This window comes from Blennius ocellaris (genome assembly GCF_963422515.1).
Source record: "Blennius ocellaris genome assembly, chromosome: 19".
NCBI lineage: Eukaryota > Metazoa > Chordata > Actinopteri > Blenniiformes > Blenniidae > Blennius > Blennius ocellaris.
Window position 1 is genome coordinate 17470374 of NC_137668.1, and position 21212 is coordinate 17491585.

A 21212-nucleotide genomic window follows, 5' to 3' on the forward strand; every position below is an offset into this window, starting at 1 on the left:
GCACGCGCAGTCCAAACAACACCGATTCCGGGAAAACGAAAGTAGCAATGTTCCTTCCCCTGAGGCGTTCGCTGAAGAGGCGGCGCCCGCTGGCTTTAAAAGCCAGCGGAGAGATAGTGGCGGGACATCTCCGGCAGGGAGAGAAGAGAAAGCTCACGTGTTTCAGACGGTGAAAGTGTGCAGCGATGCACAGCCCTGACTCTCAGCGTTTCCCTGCAGGCGCTGCGAGCCGCAGACGGATCAAAGTGTACGATCGCCGCTCCGACGCGCGCCCGAGTGAGCCGAAGATCCTCGAAACAGCTGGACTGGACATCAATGGCTTTCGTCGACTTCTTCGCAGGGTGACGCTACTTTATTCTGCTCCAGACCGCGTTTCTAATGCTTTACTTGAAGCTGCTAATTCAAACTTGACGCCTAGAGCAAACTGAAGAGCTGTGAATTTATTTTATCGGTTAACTCTGATAAGGATTAAAAGTTGGACAGCTGTAATTTGTATTTCTGTTCTTTTTCTTCTTCTTTTCGTTTTAAGGTCGTTTGCATCCATAGGTGCTGCATTACCGCCATCTACTGGTTCTATTACTCTGTCATCCCCACTGCTCTATATTTTCCACATTAAACCCATTTAAGAACCCGTTCAGACATTTCCTGCCCCTTCCTCTTTTTCCCCACATCACTATCTCTCTCGCTCCTCTTCCTTCCATTCCTTCTCTCCATCATATTCCTTCTTTCACCCCCATACTTTCAGCAGTTCACCAGCACATGCTCCACTATTCCTGGCTCCTGCCATAGATTACGATGGCCTGTTAGATGTTTCCCATTATGTAATTAGTGATGTAGCAGTTCCCCATTGCTTTCCTAGTGGGATGCGCCTCCCCGTGCGACAGTTATTGTCGGTGAAAGTCAATTTACTTCAGTTCAAACTCTCCAGTCGCTTGACAACACTTCCTGATTACATACTACGTCATCAATCACGTGTTTCGGTTGACCAATGAACAGGTATATCTGAGGCAAACGTATCTGAAATTTAAGGAGGCAGATTCAACCAACCAGTTAGCGCTTTTCAGTGTATATATGTAAATATATCACAACATAAATATGTGAACAATTTTACAAATACCGTAAATTGTCCCAGTTTACTAAAAATGCATTAATTGACCTCTTAAACCATACAATTTTATTGAATCACAATGCACTCATCTGATAATTTCCACCGAAAAGTGTGTTTAGTTTTACAATGTTTAGGGGATGATTGGAATGAATATTGGATGCATGTGGTTAATTGATCATATTTTTTAGAAATTGTCCCATGCCTGTATTGTGTTGCCCCATGTATGATATGTATTGTTGTAGTGTAGTTTTTTTAATTATTTTGCTGGTCTCGCCTGTGAAGACGTGACGACTTTTGCATTTATTTAAAGGCGAGGTGACTAGTGCCTGTGAGCTAGTATCACACAGTTGCACTTATGTAAAGTAAAGAAAATAGACTAGTTTGCCTTTTAAAACTGGATTGCATATACTAAAATCCTATTTTCATACAAGCCCCATTTTATACCACTGGGCGTAAACTTAAAGTTAATGCCCAGTGGCATCTTAAAGTTGCATTTAAGAGGGTTAATTGTTAGGTGTAGCTGAATTTATCTCTTGTTTGCTTCCAGGAAATGAAGAAAGTAAGGTGAGTTCTTAGAAACTCGCTTTATGCACAGACGGACAAGAAAACAGCAAGAAACAAAGGATTATATTTTCTATTACATGGGAAACCTCACCCAGATTTCTTCTAATAAACATTCCTGACCATCTTGAAAGTACAGCACCTGTGTGTTTTAATGAGATGTGACAGCTTCATAACTGTTACATTCACTTTGATTGCATAACAACAGAATGTTGTGCTGACAAACAACATGTAGGCAACTGCCTCGGACTTTGATTTCTTACTATGCCCTACTGGTGATAAATGGCATGCCAGAACATGTTATATTAAAGAATGTGTACAGTGGGTGTAGAAGTTTATTAAAAGTGAGTCATCTTCTAATCCCGAGGATGGTGGGTTGAGTTTATTTTTCAAATACCCTTGAGCAAGACACTGAACCTCAGGTTGCTCCCCGTTTTGCTCTATTGGCGAATGAATGTGTGTGCAAATGAGTGAATGTGACAGATTGTTGGGATTGCTGCAAATTGCACCTGAAAAATAAGGTAAATTTGCAGTAAGATCACAATATTGAGTGGCATTGGATATCTATCTACCTCTGACAAACCTTTCGTGATGATGGTCGTAGATATTGGATGTTTCTCTTAATTTTTGAACATTTTTGAACAAAGAATGACACAATGTCTTTCATTTGTTTTAACAGGAATTTTCACACAATGGAAACGAGATGTATGAATTGGTCACGACTGACAGGATAATTGTGGACTTTGACAAATTTAGTAAGTACAACTCATCAGAATAGAAGAGAAGAGAAAGGGCAATGATTAACTGAACAGAGATGGCTTCAGTGTTCCTCACCCAGTCCAGTTTATTGTCAGCATATACCCCCGATATTTATACCCCTCCACAGTGTCCAGATTGGACCTCTGGATTGAAACAGGAGACACAGTCACCCTATTCTTGGTCTTTTTCCCACTGAGCTTCAGATAGTTCTGCTCACACCAAGTAGTGAAGTTGTGCACAGCCAGGATGTAAACAAGGTGAAAAAGTGGTTCAGCTACTGTTCGGCATGCTAACAAAAGGCATGTTGGTTTGAGCAGAGTAAAGCTCATCAACACACAGGGGAAGAAAGAGACCAAAAGTGATGAAAAAAAAAAGTTTAAATAAGGCAAAAGGAGAGAATGAATTCAAGAGCGAATGCGACAAGCAGCATGTTTCCAATAATGATCTGTGAATAATTACTCATGAGAAAACTTAAGCACTGATGCAATTACATACTTAAATGGCCAGGTTTTCTATGCAGTTTTTTTTTTTAATGAAATCCATATAATTTTATTAGATTTACAAGCTTTTGAGATTTCAACTATATTGTTTTTGTGCATGTGATTAGTATTATATCACCCAGATAACATTTTCTTATTTTTTTTAACTATTGTAGATGAACTTCAGGACGGCAGCACACTCTACTTGGTGCGAGACAGGCACCAGCAGCTACCAGGTACAACAGAGGAGTACATCACGTATACACCTCATTATCATACGCTGACCGAGGCTGGCACATACGAGTACCACGCGAGTGCAGGAAACAGAGCGTTGTGTAAGTGGTTGCCAAATGAAAGTAGTGTACTCGGACTGAAAAAACATAAAGTTCACTTACAGCTTTTAATTGTGTTTGTTTGTTCAGCTGGTGCGCTTGCTGAGCTGATTGACAATGCTCTTTCAGCTACAGCTAAAAACAAGGGAGAGAGGACAATCGAGATACGAATGGTTCGTTTTACTAATTATTGTCATGTGAAACCTGTCAACAGCGAACGTGAGCCTTATTCTATTATTTATTTGTTAGATGTTTGATAAAACTATTGGGAGACATGCACTGATTGTCATGGATAATGGGTGCGGGATGACAACCAAGAAGCTTAAAAACTGGGCAGTGTACAAGTTGTCCAAATTTACGAGGGAAGATTCCGCCTTTTCAAGGTTGGTGGTTATTACTTCAAGGCCTGATCGATCCATTGTACATGTGTTTATTAAGGTTAAACATCAGTGTGAAAATAATTGGATCATGCATATCTTTTCGCCACAGTCAACAGGAGCACTACGTTCGGCCTGATCCTGTCCGACACAGTCTCAACAGTGACATATCCTACTTTGGGGTTGGTGGAAAACAGGCCATTTTCTTCATTGGCAACTCAGTCAGAGTGAGTTACACTGCAGCATTACTAAAGTAATGAGGAAAGTCTGAAGAAAAATGCAGATAAAAAAAACATCCATTGCCCGAATCATCAGATGATCACCAGATCAACAGGCTCTCCAGATGTTCACGAGCTGATTCTATCAGAAGAAGAATTTAAGACAAAAGAGGCAAACAAAGAGGATATTTTCAGTGGCTTCATCATAAACAGAGCGGTAAATACTATTTTCTTTTCCAAAACTGTTTTGATCTGGATTGGTTACAGTAACCAATGTTGTCTGTCGCAGCCTGGTGAGTCCTCGCATGTGACACGAAGTGATGAACAATTCCTTCATAATGTCATTGCTGAGGAACATGAGAAGGAAAGCTTCACAGCCGTGATCATCACAGGACTCCAGGCAGACCACATCGACTTCATGATAAACGAGTTTGATGTGCTGACCAGAGAGCTGGCGTGAGTCCACTCATTCCACTGATGATCCAAACTTTTGACACCACGCGTATTAGTTGTGTTTATTGGTTTTACGTCTTGACTCCAGGCACATATATCACTATTACATTCATGGGACTAATGGAAATGATCTGCGTCGCCAGTCAACATGTTCAGACCAGCACAATAAACTAGAAATTCAGGTGAGGGGGTTTGTTTTTAAATATGGCATACTGTATCTGTGATTAGTTTTGTTTCATTTTTTAATCTGTTTTTAGTTCCACTCGGCTTCAAGGTGACTGAACTTCTCAATTTCAATCAGGTCACTCTGCGGGACAAGTCTCCAAAGTTGCCCCGTGCAATAAATCTCAGAGAAGTTGACAAGGACATGCAGACTCTGTACATTAACAGTGCTGCAGACACGTTTGAGTTCAAGGCCACGGTACCAGATGAGGCAACGCTGGAGGGACTCATTCGATATCATCCTTTCCGCTATTACAAAGAGACTTACCCTCAAGACCCAAATGCAGAGCAAGGTTATTCAGACTCACCATGAAATGAATAAACCCAATTACATGTCACAATGTCAGACTTTAATGAACATCTTGTTTTGGTCTTTTTCCAATCAGAATCAACTTCTGATGAAGATGATTTTGATAATCATCAAGAGAATATTGGACGAGGAAAGAAAGCAATCTTCGAATGTTTCTGGAATGGACGCCTCATACCCTATACCACAGTGTCTGAGTAAATACTTTCAAATATTGTTTTAAATATAGATACTTTGAGATATCATTTTATATTGTATATTATTTCTTCAGAAAAGGTTGTTTTTCTATGTTGAAATGTAATGCCCTGCTTTAACTTTTTTTTTTAAATCAGCAGTAAATGACTGTTGTATGTGGGGCTATATGAATAAAGTTGAATTTAATTTAATTTAATTGGATTGATGGATGCTGATGATTAGCAATGCTTTACTGATGGGCTGATCAATCTGTCAGTCACATTTCAACAATTTCAGAAAATATATATGAATCCACAGAGTTTGTTTGATACAACATGTTTGCAAGAAAAGAGGCAAACCTTTTCAAAATGTCAAGCTTTAATTCTTTCTCATTTTTTATTTTGGTTTCTGCTCATTGCAGGTTCGATTGGTGCACTTGTTCCAGAAGATCTGATGGGCCGCCTGCAGAGTGTTACAACCGGCTTTCAGGGGTGCTCTTCACTGACGATGGATTCAAAGTGACCCAAAATAAGCTCACCTTCATGGACCTGGAGCAGAAATTGAAGAATCAGGACACACTTTTCACAGCTGTTTCCAATGGACAGGTGGTCATTTGGATTCTCCCAAGTTCATAATGATTAGAACAAATTTCAGCTTCATTTGCTATTGGTTGGATGGATGAATAGTAAACGCCCTCGAGTGTGAAGTGAGGTCATCTGATATTTGACAATTAGGAAGATGAAACAACATTTTTGATTCTCCAATAATAATTAAACAATACTACACAGAGCAACAGATCAATAGACAGAGGACACAAAATTAAAAAGGAATATATTTCCCTTCATTTGGTTTTCATGATGTGTCAGGAGAGTTTTGATATTCACCAGTATACAAACTGACTCATTACTCTTGTTGCTGAACAAGAAATTAATCTTTATGGAATCTTTATTTGCCCCGAGTGTCAACATTGTCTCGACTGAGGTTATTTCTTAAAATGAAAATCTGAAGTTCCTTGTCAAGCCTCTGTGAAACTTTTTCTTTTCAATTTCCAACAGAGTACACCAAGGCGACGAGATATTAAGAGTCACTTCAATCAGTGGCTTTTAAATTGCCACGAGCTTTATGACAAGCAAGTGAAGTTTATGGGCCGCAAGGAGACGGTAGAACGGCAGGACAACAGGAAGAAGATGGACACCTGGACAGCCTTCTCCAAAATCAAATGGGAGCCGAAATCATTCAAAGCGGGCGATCTTGTAAGCTTTTTCTTTCAAAACACAATGCAAATGCTGTCAGTGTTTTACATTTGACTCTGAATAATTTGTCTGCTTGCAGGTGAAATCTCACAAAACACAGTCCATCATTTATGGTACTGTGGTTCATTTCTTGCTTCATGGAAATCACAACAAAGACGTCTTTGGCGCTGGAGGACTGGTGGTAATCACTCGTGTAAGAAAGAATCATGACGCCCCGCTTTGCTATGTTGCAGCCTTTTTCCAAAATTCTTTTTTTCCCTCCTCAAAATTGTACTGGCAGTACCCCATAATGACAATGTGAAAAGAAGGCTGTTGGAATGTTTGCAAGTTTTTTAAGAAATGAAACTGAAGACATCAACAATTCCTTTAATAATTTGACAAAAGACAATTCCGATAACTTGGCCTGTGGTTTGTGCTTTGACCAGCACTGTGGCCATGAGTTCTAAGTTTGATTGTATTCTACAAAGTTTCTAAATAAACCAATGATAGTAACTGATAGATACTTTGAGAATGACGTATCTCAAAAGCAAGAACATAAAAATGAATAGTGACATTATTAAATTCACATTATTTTCCTGTCACTGCAACAACCTTTTTCCTATTTATTTATTGAGAGGATCAATGTATAATCAAATCTGTTTTCCAGGAGCCGAAAGCTCTCTATGATGAGACCAAGACCATTGCAATTTCCAAGATTGACAAGAATGCCACTGATCATGCCATCCAAACAAAAATCAACAGTGATCTTCTCAAGTGAGTGAGCAGTTCAAAGAAATGCTGCTGCAGTTTAGTGTTCCCTAAATCCTTTTCCTTTATAGGTTGATTCATTGTTACTTTAAGGTTTAGGGGTGGCATTTTGTATGTTCCAGAGTTCCAAAGAAGCTGAAAGTGGAGTGGCCTGAAGGGAACCAATGGCCCAACAGTGATCCTCTCCCCGCTGGGAGTGTTTTAGGTCAAATACTAGTTTGATGATTGTTTTCACAACAAACAAGCTCACACAGCTTCTCATTGATGTTAGTGCTCATCCCACATGTATTGTATTATTTCAGGGCCACTCAAAGTCACCATCCTGAATGGTAAAGAAGAGTCAATATCCTGTATACCTTCAGGATCCGTGGGGGGCAGGACAACAATGAATGTCAAATTCAGTCTGTTCCACCAGAGTAAGACTACCCATTTTACTAAAGATAGACAAAGCTGCTTAGATTCACAAATATTGAATCAAATATCCAATCATAACTATATGCATATTTAGAATATACATGTAACAGAGCTGACAAGATTGAATATGCATGACACAATCAATCTCAATGTTTTGTTTAAAGCACAAACATTCTCTCAAAGCTAATGAAATATGAGAAAGTGTATCTTTTTTCTGATTGAAATGGTAAACATACAGTTAAAACAATGGTTATTGTATTGATTGTATGTGTATGTGTGTGTAGTTGGGTGTGGGTGTGTACGTGTTTCTATTTTTCTTTCTCTTTTATGTGAAGCACTTTGCATTGCATGTATGTATAAAAAGTGCTCTATAAATAAAGTTTGATTTGATTTGATCATGCAGGAGGCAAAAGTAGTGCGATTATCGCAATAAAATGATTTGTGCCCGTGCACCTATTATTCTGTTTTATATGTGTGAGTCTATAATGAGATTTGTTGGCATGTATGTAGATTAGAATTACAATTTATACATGTGTACGTGTTTAGTGCTCTTTGCATGTATGTGATTTGTCTGTTGTCTCAGTGTGTGTACTGGTACCAGTAACTATTGTTCTCGGGTTGCACGTTATTGAATATGTGTCAATATCGGCACATATACGTATCGGCATTGTTGCAAGAATGGTGAAGCAAAGCAGGCTCAGCAATAAGCAAAAGGCTTCACAAGTTTGAGACTTTGTCTGTTTACAAGCCATATTTTAGTTGTCACTGAGTAAAGTCTATTTGTAAAACTGCAGGAAAGGCTTGTCTAAGTAAAGATGGAGCAATTTACTGCTCCTTTAGAGACACAACAAAGGTATTGCCCATGTATAAAATGTATTGTGTACAAATGAATCTTTTTTTCACACACCAATGATTATGATATACACACACATAAACAGTTTTTACCCACACTATACTTGAATTGATTATAAAGTATATACAACAATGAGTATATGAGCAATGAGGCAACAATTTACCAATTTCACTGAATAAATAATTTTGGGTATTTCATTCATAGGTCCTGGAGGAAAGAAAACAGAACATATTGCTCAATATTCAGCAAAGAATGGTTTCTGGTTCAAAAAACATGGTACATATAATTTGTATTTACCATTTTTTCATAGTATTTACCCTTCTCTTGATTTATGTATTCACTTTCATGTTCTATGCCCCTCGTCTGACACAGACATGGTCAATCTGGGAAAGTACACACTGTCACTGAATGCCATAGTCAGTGACACTCAATCCACTATCTTTGGAGGTACAGAGCTTCCAAGCTACACACTCAAGTTCAGTATCACAGGTAAGACGAACCGTAGCTCAGAGTGTTTTATTCTCACATTTAAACTTTAAAATTTCCAAATAATACGCTGGTTTGTCCACCTGTTCTAGCTGGATTTGGAGAGGCCTTCACCATAGATGAAAAAAACCATTCTGTTCGTGTTGGCGTGCCGTTTGACATCCCTCTACGGATAACAGACTGCTTTGGCCATGCAGCAGAACCTCCTTTCCAGCCCCAACCTGTACTCACCTGCAGGTTGGTCTTTTACTTGTTAAACATCGTCCTATGGTTGTGTATACCTTTTTCTTTTTCTTCAGTTGATGAATAATTACATACTTTGCAAGCTTTAGGATGCATACAGTTGCACACCGGTGATTCACCCAACCTCCCTTTAGTTCCTCGTAATACGATTAGACTTGCTTCTTCAAATCAACAGTTGCTTCTCCTTCGTTCCCTTTAGTGAATTTAGTCTGAATGGTCAGGGTGTGTGTGTGTGTGCGTGCGTGTGTGTGTGTGTGTGTGTGTGTGTGTGTGTGTGTGTGTGTGTGTGTGTGTGTGTGTGTGTGTGTGTGTGTGTGTGTGTGTGTGTGTGTGTGTGTGTGTGTGTGTGTGTGTGAGCTGAGAAGGTAGGAATGCAGTAAGATAAGATGTTCCCCCGGCCCCACGGCCAGAGACCTCGCAGACATCTCCGAGTGGTACTGCCGATAAGTCTTCCCGAGAATACAAAGTATAATGACTCGCGGCAGGTGTAAAAACAGCAAACAGTGATTAACATAGACATGCGATATGCAACGATAACTTCAATATTATGGGTTTGATGGGTTTTTTTTTCACTAGTGTCACTTTAATTTTACACATGTATATACATTTTCTATTGTTGTTTTTACCTTTTCTCCTGTACAGCACTTTGTGATTTTTATCTGTGAAAAGCACTTTATAAATACATTTTACTTACTTACTTACTTACCAACTTCAACTATACTAAGCAATAACGAATAATAAAAGTACAGTTTTTGCCTATCACACCCATCCTCCCATGGACTCTCAATTCAATGAGGATGATCTTCTTTGCCTCGTTGGACCACAGTGCCACATCTGGCCTGAGAGTAGCCTGGATAACCTGGGGAAACAGCAGCTCTCTTTCCATGACCACATTCATTTGCCAAGATTGGGCCTTATGTAGCATTCTGCTTCTTGTTGTGTTCATTAGCTTCTGTCCCTCTTTTATGAAGCTAATCAGTGCTGGTGTTTTCCCTTGTGGTTGGCATTTCTTGCATGTCTCTCACTCTCGAGGGTGTGTGAGCTGTTTTACACCCTGATGAGATGTGTGCCAGGAATAAGATCTGGAAAAGCTCCAACTTGCATAAGTCTCTCCATGTGATGCTCCTCTTGGGGAGGTCACATTTGGCCCAGGCTCCATGGGATGCTCCCTCTACAGCCCTTGGTCTTCTCCATTCTTGTAGGTGGGAGGTTCCAAAATCCTGCCTTCGAATGCATGCCATTCCTGTTATGTCCTGTAGCTTCAAAATACTTTCAGCTTGTGCGACACACAGTTTTATAATCAGTCTTCAGTGTCTTCATCCTATTACCCCCATAGATCTGCGTTACCCGTTTCTCACCTGCTATCATTGTTGCCATGATTCAGTTCTGTTGCTGTTCAGTGCTGTCGTTATGCAGAAATGGGTATACTACTGGAAGCGGAATAACAGGTCCTGAATATAGGAGGACCTCACTTTTTCAGGATAAAAAGACTTTTATTTTCCAACCTGGGATCAACCATTCACCGACTAGTCTATTGGAATGTTTAGCTTACCTTCAAATATTTATTTGCTCTGGAATGTCAGATAAATTGTAGTTCTTATTGTCATTCCTCTTGTTATTCTTATATTTCTTGTTATGATTGTTTAGTGACCTGGAACTGAGTTACATGACAGTGGACAGCAACAAGAGCACAGTCACCATCCGAGGTGTCAAAGCAATTGGAAGAGTCCTGAATCACCAGGAAATGAAGGTTAGAAAACATGATCTATACAGGAAAAGTTAATGTGTATACTCAGGTTGAAATACATGAAAAAATACATATGTTATTAAAGAAGCAAAGCAACACTTTTCCAGGTTCTCAGATTTTTGTCAATATACCGTAACTTTTCAGATTAAAGTGACCCTCCCCGGACTGAAAAAAGACACTCAGTCAAAAAAGATCAACCTAAATGCTGGTGAGATTGCATTTATTTTTTTCCTGAAATTTCTCTTTCACACAGCCAAAAGTATTGTACACACAGCACAAGTAATGTGATCAAATCTTTTTTAATCAGTATTTGCAGTTTTGTTTCAAACAGACATCATTTAACCTCATAGAATTATTTTAGCACTGTTGCAGTCTTTAAGCTGCAATGCACTTTGTGACACTTCTCTCTTCCAATAAATTAAACAGGCTCCACTAACAGTGCTTTTAAAGAAATGTGTATTCATCATCAGATGAGTAGATCTTCAAAAGGCCACCAATCTACACTCCCAAACAATCTTTTTTATTTCACTTCAGGGAAAATACATGTAAACTTGCATATAGCAACAAGGCAGCGATTGTTGGATTTGCTTTATAAAATAAATAGGCCACTGACTTTTGTCAACCATGACATTTTAGTTGAAGCCAACTCATCATATCCCCTACTCAGCAGTTATGTGGAAGGATTTGTTTGCAAACATAGGTTTTTGTTTTTGCACACGAGTCAAGAGTCAGTTTGAAACCGATATAAAGACAAGACACATACCAATATTGCACTAGCTGTGTTTCTTAAGAGTCCTCTTTCACAAGTGAGGCAAATATGTTCATAATCATTGCAGCTTTCTTTCAGGTCTTCCACATTCCATCTTTGTGACACCAAAAGAAGACCCAATCAGAGTGGAGAATAGAACCCCGGTCACATTTCATGTGGAAGTTCATGATGAAGCTGGAAATGTTACAGCTAATCCCAGACAGACAGTTCGGTGTCGGGTATGGATGACAAGTTCCTTTTCTTCTTTGAGTTCCTGAACTTTTCTGCTAGTAATTGACTGTTCACAACAAACACCATGTTCAAACACAAGGGAGCTCATGAGTATCCTCGGTACCAGAGATCAACTTTGCTGTTGTTATTTGGAAGAAATCTAAATTAGCCATTGTGCTCTTGCATGTGTCAGGTTCCAGGTTTTCCACAGCAGATGACTGACTGCAGCAGCGCGGGAGCTGGCCAGCTTGTGACGAAGCCCATAAACCTGAAAATAACCAAAGGAGAAACACAAATCCTCCAAGTTTTATTTGAGATGCCGGTACATTTATATATATATATATATATATATATATATATTATTTTATTTTATTTATTTATTTTTGCATATCACTGGATTTTAAGTTTATTCATACTATTTCAAAATGTTTTTGTGTTATTCTGCTAGACTCATAAGGCTGTAAATCCGGTGACGCGGGACCTGCTGGTGCTTCCCAGCACACAGGTCGCAGCAATCGAGCTCAGTGTCAACGACGAATGGAATCTGATACTGAAGCCCAATGAAAAGATCGAATGGCTGGCGGGAGGCTTGTTGGAAAACTTGTTTTACAAACTGTTTGACGAAGCTGGAAGAGAAGTGGCACTGACAGATGAAATAGCATCCAAGATCAAGGTATATCTCAGTTATTTAATGTATTCTGTTTGAAAACCTTTTTATTGAGGGAATAAAAATTCAAACCAGTCAAATGTTTCATTAAATAAGACAAGGGTTTCTGAGTTTTGATTTTTTTTCTCTTTGCTGTGCCAAAGGTTAGCTGGACAGGTGTAAACGTGGGAGATTTGGTGCAGGGGAAGCTGCCGGTTATACCTGTGGCCAAGCAGGTGCAGGACGAGCACTTCTACGAGGTGTCCTATCAGGAACAGAATGTGTCTTTCTCCTTCAGGATCATGTAAGCCAAACTCTCCACACCAAATCTCCAATCTCTGAAAATCTCTTGCAAATGATCTGGTATTTTGAGAAAATGACCTTCCTATTGAATCTTTAAGAAAATGCAGTCCATGTTTCACTTTTGCAAATATAAGCAGAACTGGACTGAGCAAGTGACAAAATGAATGATGTTTCTTGATTAAATACACCAAACATGTCAAGTTTTCTTACTCGTGTTTCCAAAGTGTACTACTTTACATATTTTTTAATACCATGTTTCTTTTGAATGAAATTTTAAAACACGCTCTGAAAAGTGACATGTCTCATGGCATTTCTCCTCTTGGAATATTTCTTCTGGAAACTATATTTTTGAAATCTGTCTCATTTCTTGTTTCGTCTTGTGTTTATTTGCAGGCCTCGTCCAGATGAACCCCACAAGCTAAAAGTAACTTTCATGCAGAGAACACTGAAGCTTGGAGAAACTCTGTCTGAACACATCAGTTAGTATGACCCTGGTTAAATATTTCAATGTCTCCGTATTTTTTTATGGACCCAGGCATAACTTTTTCTTCCTAAGGTTTGGAGCTTGTAGACAAGTTTGACAATGCAACCAAAAGCCTGACCCCGAACTGCTTGAACCAAATGAATGTGGAAGCTGAAGGTTTGGACAAATCAGCAGTCACCTTTGCATATCAGGTGGGACAAAGAGTCACACTTAACTTACTTAGCACTTAACTCCTTAAGTTTTTAGACTTATTTATAAAAATCAAAATCAGGCAAATAAAATTGGTCAATTTTGCTGAGGAAGCAACTGGTGAATCGGTTTCATTTTTACATTGCATTTTATCCACTGCTTCAGCAGTTCCAAAGTCACACACACACACACCCTTTCACACACCAATCATAACAGCTGCCCTGTAAGTCGCTCAAGGACACTTTGACATAAGTACAAGAAAAATTGCCACACCCAAGACACACATTCAACAATGCAAAGAGTTATTGAATACAAGTCACCGAATCACCTTTTTGAATGGATCTTAAACATTAAATTCTAATTCTTGTTCCCACTAAACATTCAAATACTCCTGTCAAGATTTTGGATTGGGGATTGTAATCCTTTTGTTCAATGTTGAACCAAACCGTGTTGTGATTCCTTTCTGATATTGATGAGCCACTAAATCACTGCTTTGTGTGTTGTGTCAGGAGTCCAGCAGCTCTGTTGTCGTGACCGGCGTATGTTTCAAAGCCGGCACTCTTGGCCCCAGAGAGATGAGTTTCACCTACCAAAGCTTCATGGAGCAGGTCATAGTCAAAGTGACTGCTGGAGTCCCTACAAAGCTGACACTGGTCAGCTCACCTGGGCAGGTAGAAGGAAAGCCATACCAATAGGTGTTGTTGCTTGTACCAAAATAGTTGTGACAGCATGTTTATATATATATATATATATATCTTTTCAAGCATTTGCAGTTTTTAAATGGTACGGGGAGCTCCACACCGTTTGTGATCCAGCTGTCTGATGCGTGGGGAAACCCCTCCGACGACCAGACAGCTGAAGTAAGAATAACATCCTTTCCTCCTGGCCTGACGGTAAGTTTGACAAAGAACTCAAACAAGCTGAACAAACCACTTGGGAGCAGATCAGAATACAAAACTGAATTATTGTTTTTATTTTAGGTGACGACATCGGGGAATTCCCATCATGTGAATCCAGAAGGAAAAGCCTCTTTCCTAGTTAATAGTGTGTCCGGCCCAAAGTAAGTTACATGATCTATTCAATCAATTTGAAGTAATCAAAGTAATTGGCAGACAAAAAAAATACTTTTAAAATCTGGAATCTGGGTAAAGCAATGCTATCTCCATTAAGAGTGCAGAATTAAATCAGAACTCTGGCTTTTGTTTGCTTCATGTCAAGTAGTACATTGTCAAGCTTAATTGAATAAAAATATAGGCGAAAGTAGTAAAAGGTGAAACAAGTGGCTTAATCTCAAAGAAGCATTTCTTCAGTGCACCTTATTTGTTATTGTTTTATATCAATGCCTGCATAGCATTCATTCTCATTCTTATTAAAAATGTGTATTAAATAATTTCCTGCACAGAGGAAGAATATGACACTATCAGTGTGTCTCATCACTACATGTTTCCATCATATCATCAACCTGAATTCAAACTCTTGAACTCATCTTTATTGCGCTGTTCTTCCACCAGGGGGTACTATCAGCTGACGTTTGGAGGTTCCTTCAACAACAGACTCATCCCCGGTCCATCGGTGAACCTCACTGTCATCCCTGATCCCAACAAGCCTGTCAAGCTGTTGGTAGAATACGACAAAAGTGCCAAGCTCCCCGCTGGACGAGTCTTCCCAGGTTTTAATCCGAATCCTCACATTTTCATGAGCTCAGTGTCCGTCCAATAAGCTGAGGTCTCCTCTTTCTTTCTATGTGTGTTCAGTTTTTTCTGTGACCGTGGTGTCTGATGAAGGAAGCCCAATTACTACTTTTGAGCCCTCTGCTGTGTCCATGCTGCTGTGGAAGAGTGAATCCTCTAGAAATGCACCTCCAGACGATGTTGAGTGACCAACTGAGCTTAATTTTTTATTTATATGTTATTCTCTGAACTGTTATTTACACACTTGTATTCTTCTCTGTCTCCCATTCAGGCAACTCAGATGATGTGTAGCATGCCTTTGAAAAATGAGAAAAAGGAACGTTTTTACTTCAGGTAAAATATGTTCACGTCCAGAGTGTTTCTGCTTTCACCGACTTGATTTGAGATGTTGTAAATGGGAAATCTTTATGTTTTGAGAAATGGTCTAATCAAGGATTAGTTGACTTCATTGCAACAATGAGGACCTCTGATGGTACCTGCAGTATGTGGTGCTCAGCCCCATATGACTGAAACAATCTCCCCCTCAACATTAGAGTCTCTTCATCATTCTTTATGTTTAAGTAGCTTCTGGCTTGTTGATTCAATTCAACTTTATCTATATTGCAATATGAATAGAACTATCCTGTGCCAGTTATACACAGAAAAACCCAACAACCCCCCCCATGGATGGCAAGTATAGGTGACAGAATAAATGAAACACTTTCTGCTGCAGCAGTTGGGAGTTGGTAGGAGAGAGGTGAGAAAGGTATGGGATGGAGATAAATAAGTTGTTAGGCAGCAACTCAATTAATCAATCCACTTGCTGCAGATGGGGTCAGTCGGCATACATCACAAACTCTCAGTTCCAATGTCAGATATCCTGCAGGAAGGTAAAGAGAAAGAGTCTTACACCGACAAACTACTCACAGTCTGCACTTATCAGTTATTGAACTTATTGGTAATCTGAAGTACTGCCACTGTATATTATGTACCTTTGGTGTCTCACAGTGTAATTGACTTTCACTAGTTCATTAAATTTAAATAATGTACTGTTTCTGTGCCTCATTGCAGAGACAAAGAAATCCCAACGCTTCTCGGAGGATATATTATCCAATTTTCTCTGCACATCAACAACGATGAACTCCTGTTCAGTGATCAGGTCGGTTTGATACAATGAAAGCTCCACCAGACCCCCACAAAGTACAGGTTGTAATTGGAGCTGATTGGTGGAGGGGACACACCTTCACCACTGTTTGATGTTTGTAGATTCCTGTAAATGTAGTGAGTGACGAGCCAATCAAACTGGGACCTGTATCTCCACCACCAAACCCGGTTGTTTCCTACAGTGAGGACAGTGCTCACCGAACACTGCTGGAGCACATGACGCTGGCGATCATGGTGAGAGTTAATACTGATAGTCTTTTCTTTTTTATGTTTTTCTTCAAAAGCCATTTTAAAGTTTACGTTTTCTCTGCAATTCAAGTGAACTGAGTTGATTTAATTGATTCCAGGATCGTCATGAAAACCCAGCCGGGCAAAACCTGGATGGAAAGGTGGTAGCTTCCATCATATGTGCACATGCAGAACAAAAGCAAAACATCCCTCTGTTTGAAGGGAGGATCAACACAATCCCGTTTGATTTGGTCCAGGGAAAGGTCCACATCTCTGTGAGTTACAAACTCTCATGGGGCATTGGGGCATTGGTCTATTACCAATACATACACATATGATCATTTTATGCTTAATCGTCTCCAGAGACTGGCTATTATGAAGAATAGTCCCGGAGAGAACGGCAGCTCGTACATCCTCCTGTTCAAACCTGAAGTGGTTTCGACTTCGCTGGCTCCTTATAAGCTGTCTTTCCAATTCTTCAGTGGTATGCTACAGTAACCTATTCATTATTGAACATCTTCTGCTGACATCAAATTGGTTCATCAATTTAAAAAAAACATCTGCGGACAAACAGTGGAAGTTAATATGAAGGTTATTACAGATATCACATCAATAGAAGTACAGTGATGTAGAAGTCAACATTAGTTTCTCACAAATAGGTTTTATTGGGAACCATTTTCAAATCATATTACTGTATACATATGTTTGTTTTTTGTTGTACCTTACTACTATTGTTCAAGCTGCATTTACCAGCCCATGGCCACGTCTGTCTGAAACAAACAGTGTGAGACCCATTATGGTTCAAAGGCCACATAAAAACTAATTTGCTGTTTATTTGGCCATAAAAAAAGAATCAGAACATGAAAATGTCCTCATCAAAATCAGTACAATCAAAAATCTGCTGTGTGTTTCAGATATCCAAGGTAAAAACCACTGCTTTACCAATTATTGTACATTAAATTGAAGGTTTAGTACCTCACCAGCATCATCTGCCTGGCAGTATGGAAAAATCAACTCCCTGTGAGATGTCTCTGGTTATAATTCACTATATGCAATCATATCAATGTTACAGTTCAACTCTGTAAACAATCAAAATTAAAATTATTGGGATTTCAAGAATGTCAAAAATCTGACCAAAACATCAATACAATCCTGCTTAAACTGAGGTTTTGTTTTCAATTCAGATGCAGAGAAGCAACGGAAGGTGTTGGAGCTGACCAAGAAAAAGACTGAACTCACCACTGCTCTTATCACATATACTGACCTTTTCTCTGCTTTTACTGAACTCCTCAAAATGCTTACAAGTAAGATTTGTTTGTTAATTAAATTATATGATGTGGCATGTAAATGTCGGTGTTTCTAGAAAATGTCGCACAACTTCTGTTGAATTCCAATACAACTCTTACTAAAAGCAGTAATTGGATAGGAAACCCTTGATTGTACTTCAGTCAAATTCCACAACATCCAATGTTTCACTTTCGTAATACAAGTACTAAAATGCTTGTTTGAAAATGTGATTTTTCTGAATCATCAGTTCAGAGAGATGATGCAAGTCAGAAAGAGGCCAAAGTCCGAGATGAGCTGACAAGGAAGAACATAACAATTCCCCAGCCAGTGTCTGTAAGATATTATTTTATAACTAGTTTCCCTTTGCATATACAATCTAGGTTATATGTACAGTATGTTTCCAGAAGTGATATTTGTGAATTTAACTTAGTTTTTTATAGATTTCAGCCGTTGACACTCTGATCAAGGAGAAGACTGACGAAGCTGAGCGCATTGAAAGAATGCAAAGAAGGACCTGCAACATCTCTGACCATTTCAAAGGGCGGCAGGATGTTTTGGGAAAGGTACATTTCAAAATCACCCCAGAACTGTAAAGGCAGGATCTGTTTTTTTTTTTGTTTTATTTTATCATTTGTCTTCTGAATGCAGGTAGGCCATTTGGCCCAGCTGCAGGACGACGATGCTGCGAGGGTCATCTCCTGGACCCTCGGTGGCAATTTGGACTGTGTTGTCACCAGAACCACAGAAGCTGCACAGATGATATACAGCGATACACGGGGCCAGCAGCAGGTCATGCCGCTTGACAGCATTCATGTGTCACCAGGTAACAGGTACGACAGCGAGTTTTCAAAACTTCAAGGCTTTTTTGTGACAATTTAGTGACTTTTCAGTTTCTGCAGCGGGAAGGAATTTTTTTTTGTTATTCAAACCTCACATGTGGGTGTACATTACTTTCTGTGTGTGTGTGTGTGTGTGTGTGTGTGTGTGTGTGTGTGTGTGTGTGTGTGTGTGTGTGTGTGTGTGTGTGTGTGTGTGTGTGTGTGTGTGTGTGTGTGTGTGTGTGTGTGTGTGTGTGTGTGTGTGTGTGTGTGTGTGTGTGTGTCCATCTATTATAGTCTTTCATTTATAAGCCCTCTCCCAGCCTAACATTTACAGAAACAGTAATTTAAATACCTTTTGGCAGCTCCTTGTATGACACTCTGGAATCTAAAAAAGAAAACATGAACACTTTTAACACTTGAATAAAGTGCAGAAATAGAACATCCTTCATTATGACAAGCCACATTATCTACACTGTCTTTCATTGTGGCCTGCTTCACAAATAATGACTATCTATGTATAGAGCCTCCTTCACCGCTTTATTGTTTGTGTGCTGATTACCTTGGCTTAAAGCAGGTCATTTCAACCCAAACCCCAGAAATCAATCACAATGTGAGAAGCCATTTTTAACACCTTCAAATCTTGAAAGGAAAATGGAGAGAGAAATTCTCAATATGATGACTCATCACACAAATGTGTCTGTGTGTATAATGCAAAGTTGAGAAGTGAGCATGCATGGTTTCATTGTGCTACCTCAGGAGCGAAATCTCAGATAATGGATCTGAATTGTTTGCAGACCGCTGCCACACATACAAAGAGGCCGGGCGCTCTTTGATCCCCCCGGGAACCCGGTGCTCGCCAGAGAGCTGCTGATTTACCCCCAACATGAGGAGAGCTGTAAAATCGGTGAGCTACCTTTAAAAAGATTTTGTCTCCTTCTCAATGGAACGTTGCTTAGCTTTTATCCTGTTATTGCAGGATTATACTTAGTCCATGTTTCCAAGGTTTCCAAGGTTGATTTTTTTTTTTTTTTTTTGGGGGGGGGGTCCTTGTCGCCCCCACCTCTCCTGTAGAGTTTCTGTAAGTATTTCCACCTGGCACACAACCTGAGAAGATGAAGGGGGTCTCCTCACTTGAAACACTGTGTCAGAAGCTGCTCATTTTAAAAATGTATGAATTGATAGGTTGTTTTTTTTTCCATGAAGCTAAAGTTTGTTGCAAATGTTCATGTCCTTTATTGATTGTTACATGCAGTGTATGTCAAACTGATCAATGCGTATGGTGCAATGAAGGGATGTCATATAAGATATAAATAAAAAATAAAAAAAAGTGAAGGTTTGTATTTGTTACAAATATCATGAAGTTCCCAGCTTATGTTTCTCTTGTAGTGTTTCAAAACCTCCTTGGAGATACGATCCTGATCAATGACCTCGACTCTGCAAACCAATACAGAAGAAAGGTAAATGATGCTCAGATGCAGCCAGGACTGCGCTATGTCAATAATCACAATAAACACATTGCAAAAGGCTTACTGAACTGCATCAACTCATGCTTCCTTGCATTTTGTATTCATAGTAAATCATACAATCCTGAAGTCAGAAGAACAAAAAAATGCTTCTAGTCGTGACTTTAAAAAGAGGACCTGGTTAACATTACTTCTAAAGACATGCAATAAAACCATATACTGCTCTCTTAATATATTTGCACTGTGGGTCTGAGAGGACCGGAATTTCATCTGGGCTGTATGTCACACATATCAGCACATTTGACAAATAAAGCTGACTGACTTTTTTTGACTTTGATATACATGTTTGTTTGTTCAATGTTTAACTGTGTTGTAGTGGCAGCACAGTAAACTCACTGCCCTCTAAATGAGCTGTTGCTTCCAGGTAGTGCAGAATAAGATCTTCTGTTCCACCATCCTGACCAGGCAGGGGGAAAGGGTCAGTGCTAAGGGTATCTTTGGAGGTGCACAGAATAAAGCCCCACAGATGGACAGGCTAAAACTGCTTGCAGCCCCACTTCCAGAGAATTACCACACTCTTATAGAGCAAAAAGGTAAGTGGTCGATTTTCACAGCTTTTCCGAGGGTGCAGGTATTTTAGAATTTGCTTTAATTTCTGCTTTGCTTTGTTGGACAGAGCTGCTCACTCGCTACCGCTCAGTTTTGCTGCTGAAGGAGGAAGCAGAAAGGGATCGACAACAGCAGTTGGATGGAGGAAAAGACATTGAAAGGCAAAAACAAGAGGTGGATGACATAAAACAGCAGCTGAAAAAAATTGACAGTCAACTTGGTATGTTCGTTGACCACGCTAAGCTTTTTGCTTTGTTTCTGTATTTTATTTTATTTTTTATTTATTAATTTTCGTTTCTTCTAGCATCCCTCCAAGCAAAAACAGCAAGACGAAGTGTCCAACACGCCCCTGGCACATCAGGCATCGCTACAAAAAGAGCAAAGATGTAATCGTGTCCACTTTTTTTTAAAGAAATTGGATTGTTGAGTGTAATTTCATGTATTTTTTTACTTTGTAATACTTAGTATTTTAGGACCAAAACTACAGATTGATATTTTTCTTCCATATTGTCCATCACCGAACGTCATGCAAAGCACAAAATGAAATAAAACGCTTTGCCGTGGATCTCTTTTTGGCTGTGTTATTAAACCTACCCAGGTATGAAACTTGAAAAATGTTGTGACGTATGTGGAGAC

General features: G+C 39.4%; 1 protein-coding gene across 4 annotated transcripts; it reads left to right on the forward strand.

Moving 5' to 3' along the window:
* The first annotated feature begins 121 nt into the window (after positions 1–121).
* smchd1 (structural maintenance of chromosomes flexible hinge domain containing 1) lies at positions 122–21104 on the forward strand. Of its 4 annotated transcripts, XM_080514753.1 has the most exons (47): positions 125–341; positions 2349–2424; positions 3084–3242; positions 3330–3412; positions 3489–3622; positions 3729–3843; positions 3932–4051; positions 4124–4290; positions 4376–4469; positions 4589–4802; positions 4896–5013; positions 5412–5595; positions 6046–6243; positions 6323–6436; positions 6890–6996; positions 7113–7195; positions 7293–7406; positions 8462–8533; positions 8630–8746; positions 8836–8980; positions 10634–10736; positions 10878–10941; positions 11581–11720; positions 11906–12034; positions 12161–12385; positions 12523–12662; positions 13055–13140; positions 13218–13336; positions 13844–14005; positions 14099–14227; positions 14315–14394; positions 14846–15003; positions 15089–15204; positions 15297–15358; positions 16076–16163; positions 16271–16402; positions 16516–16671; positions 16760–16880; positions 17581–17700; positions 17931–18016; positions 18124–18246; positions 18332–18513; positions 19299–19408; positions 19891–19961; positions 20392–20560; positions 20644–20796; positions 20881–21104. In XM_080514753.1, exons 1-47 carry the CDS (start codon positions 186–188, stop codon positions 20964–20966), a joined length of 5880 nt encoding a protein of 1959 aa, XP_080370879.1. In that variant the 5' UTR covers positions 125–185; the 3' UTR covers positions 20967–21104. The 4 variants fall into 4 exon arrangements, 2 of the variants coding, with proteins under 2 accessions (XP_080370879.1, XP_080370878.1); XM_080514752.1 differs by having other exon boundaries at positions 3084–3412; XR_013937035.1 differs by lacking the exon at positions 20881–21104 and having other exon boundaries at positions 124–341; positions 3084–3412; positions 20433–20560; positions 20644–20780.
* The last annotated feature ends 108 nt before the right edge of the window (positions 21105–21212 follow it).

Bases quoted from the DNA above. Each gene is read 5' to 3' on its own strand.
- smchd1 (XM_080514752.1), top strand. From the start codon at position 186: ATGCACAGCCCTGACTCTCAGCGTTTCCCTGCAGGCGCTGCGAGCCGC. The intron at 4,470-4,588 runs GTGAGGGGGTTT...AATTTCAATCAG, and splicing joins ACAATAAACTAGAAATTCAG to GTCACTCTGCGGGACAAGTC. The intron at 15,205-15,296 runs GTTGAGTGACCA...TCTCCCATTCAG, and splicing joins GAAATGCACCTCCAGACGAT to GCAACTCAGATGATGTGTAG.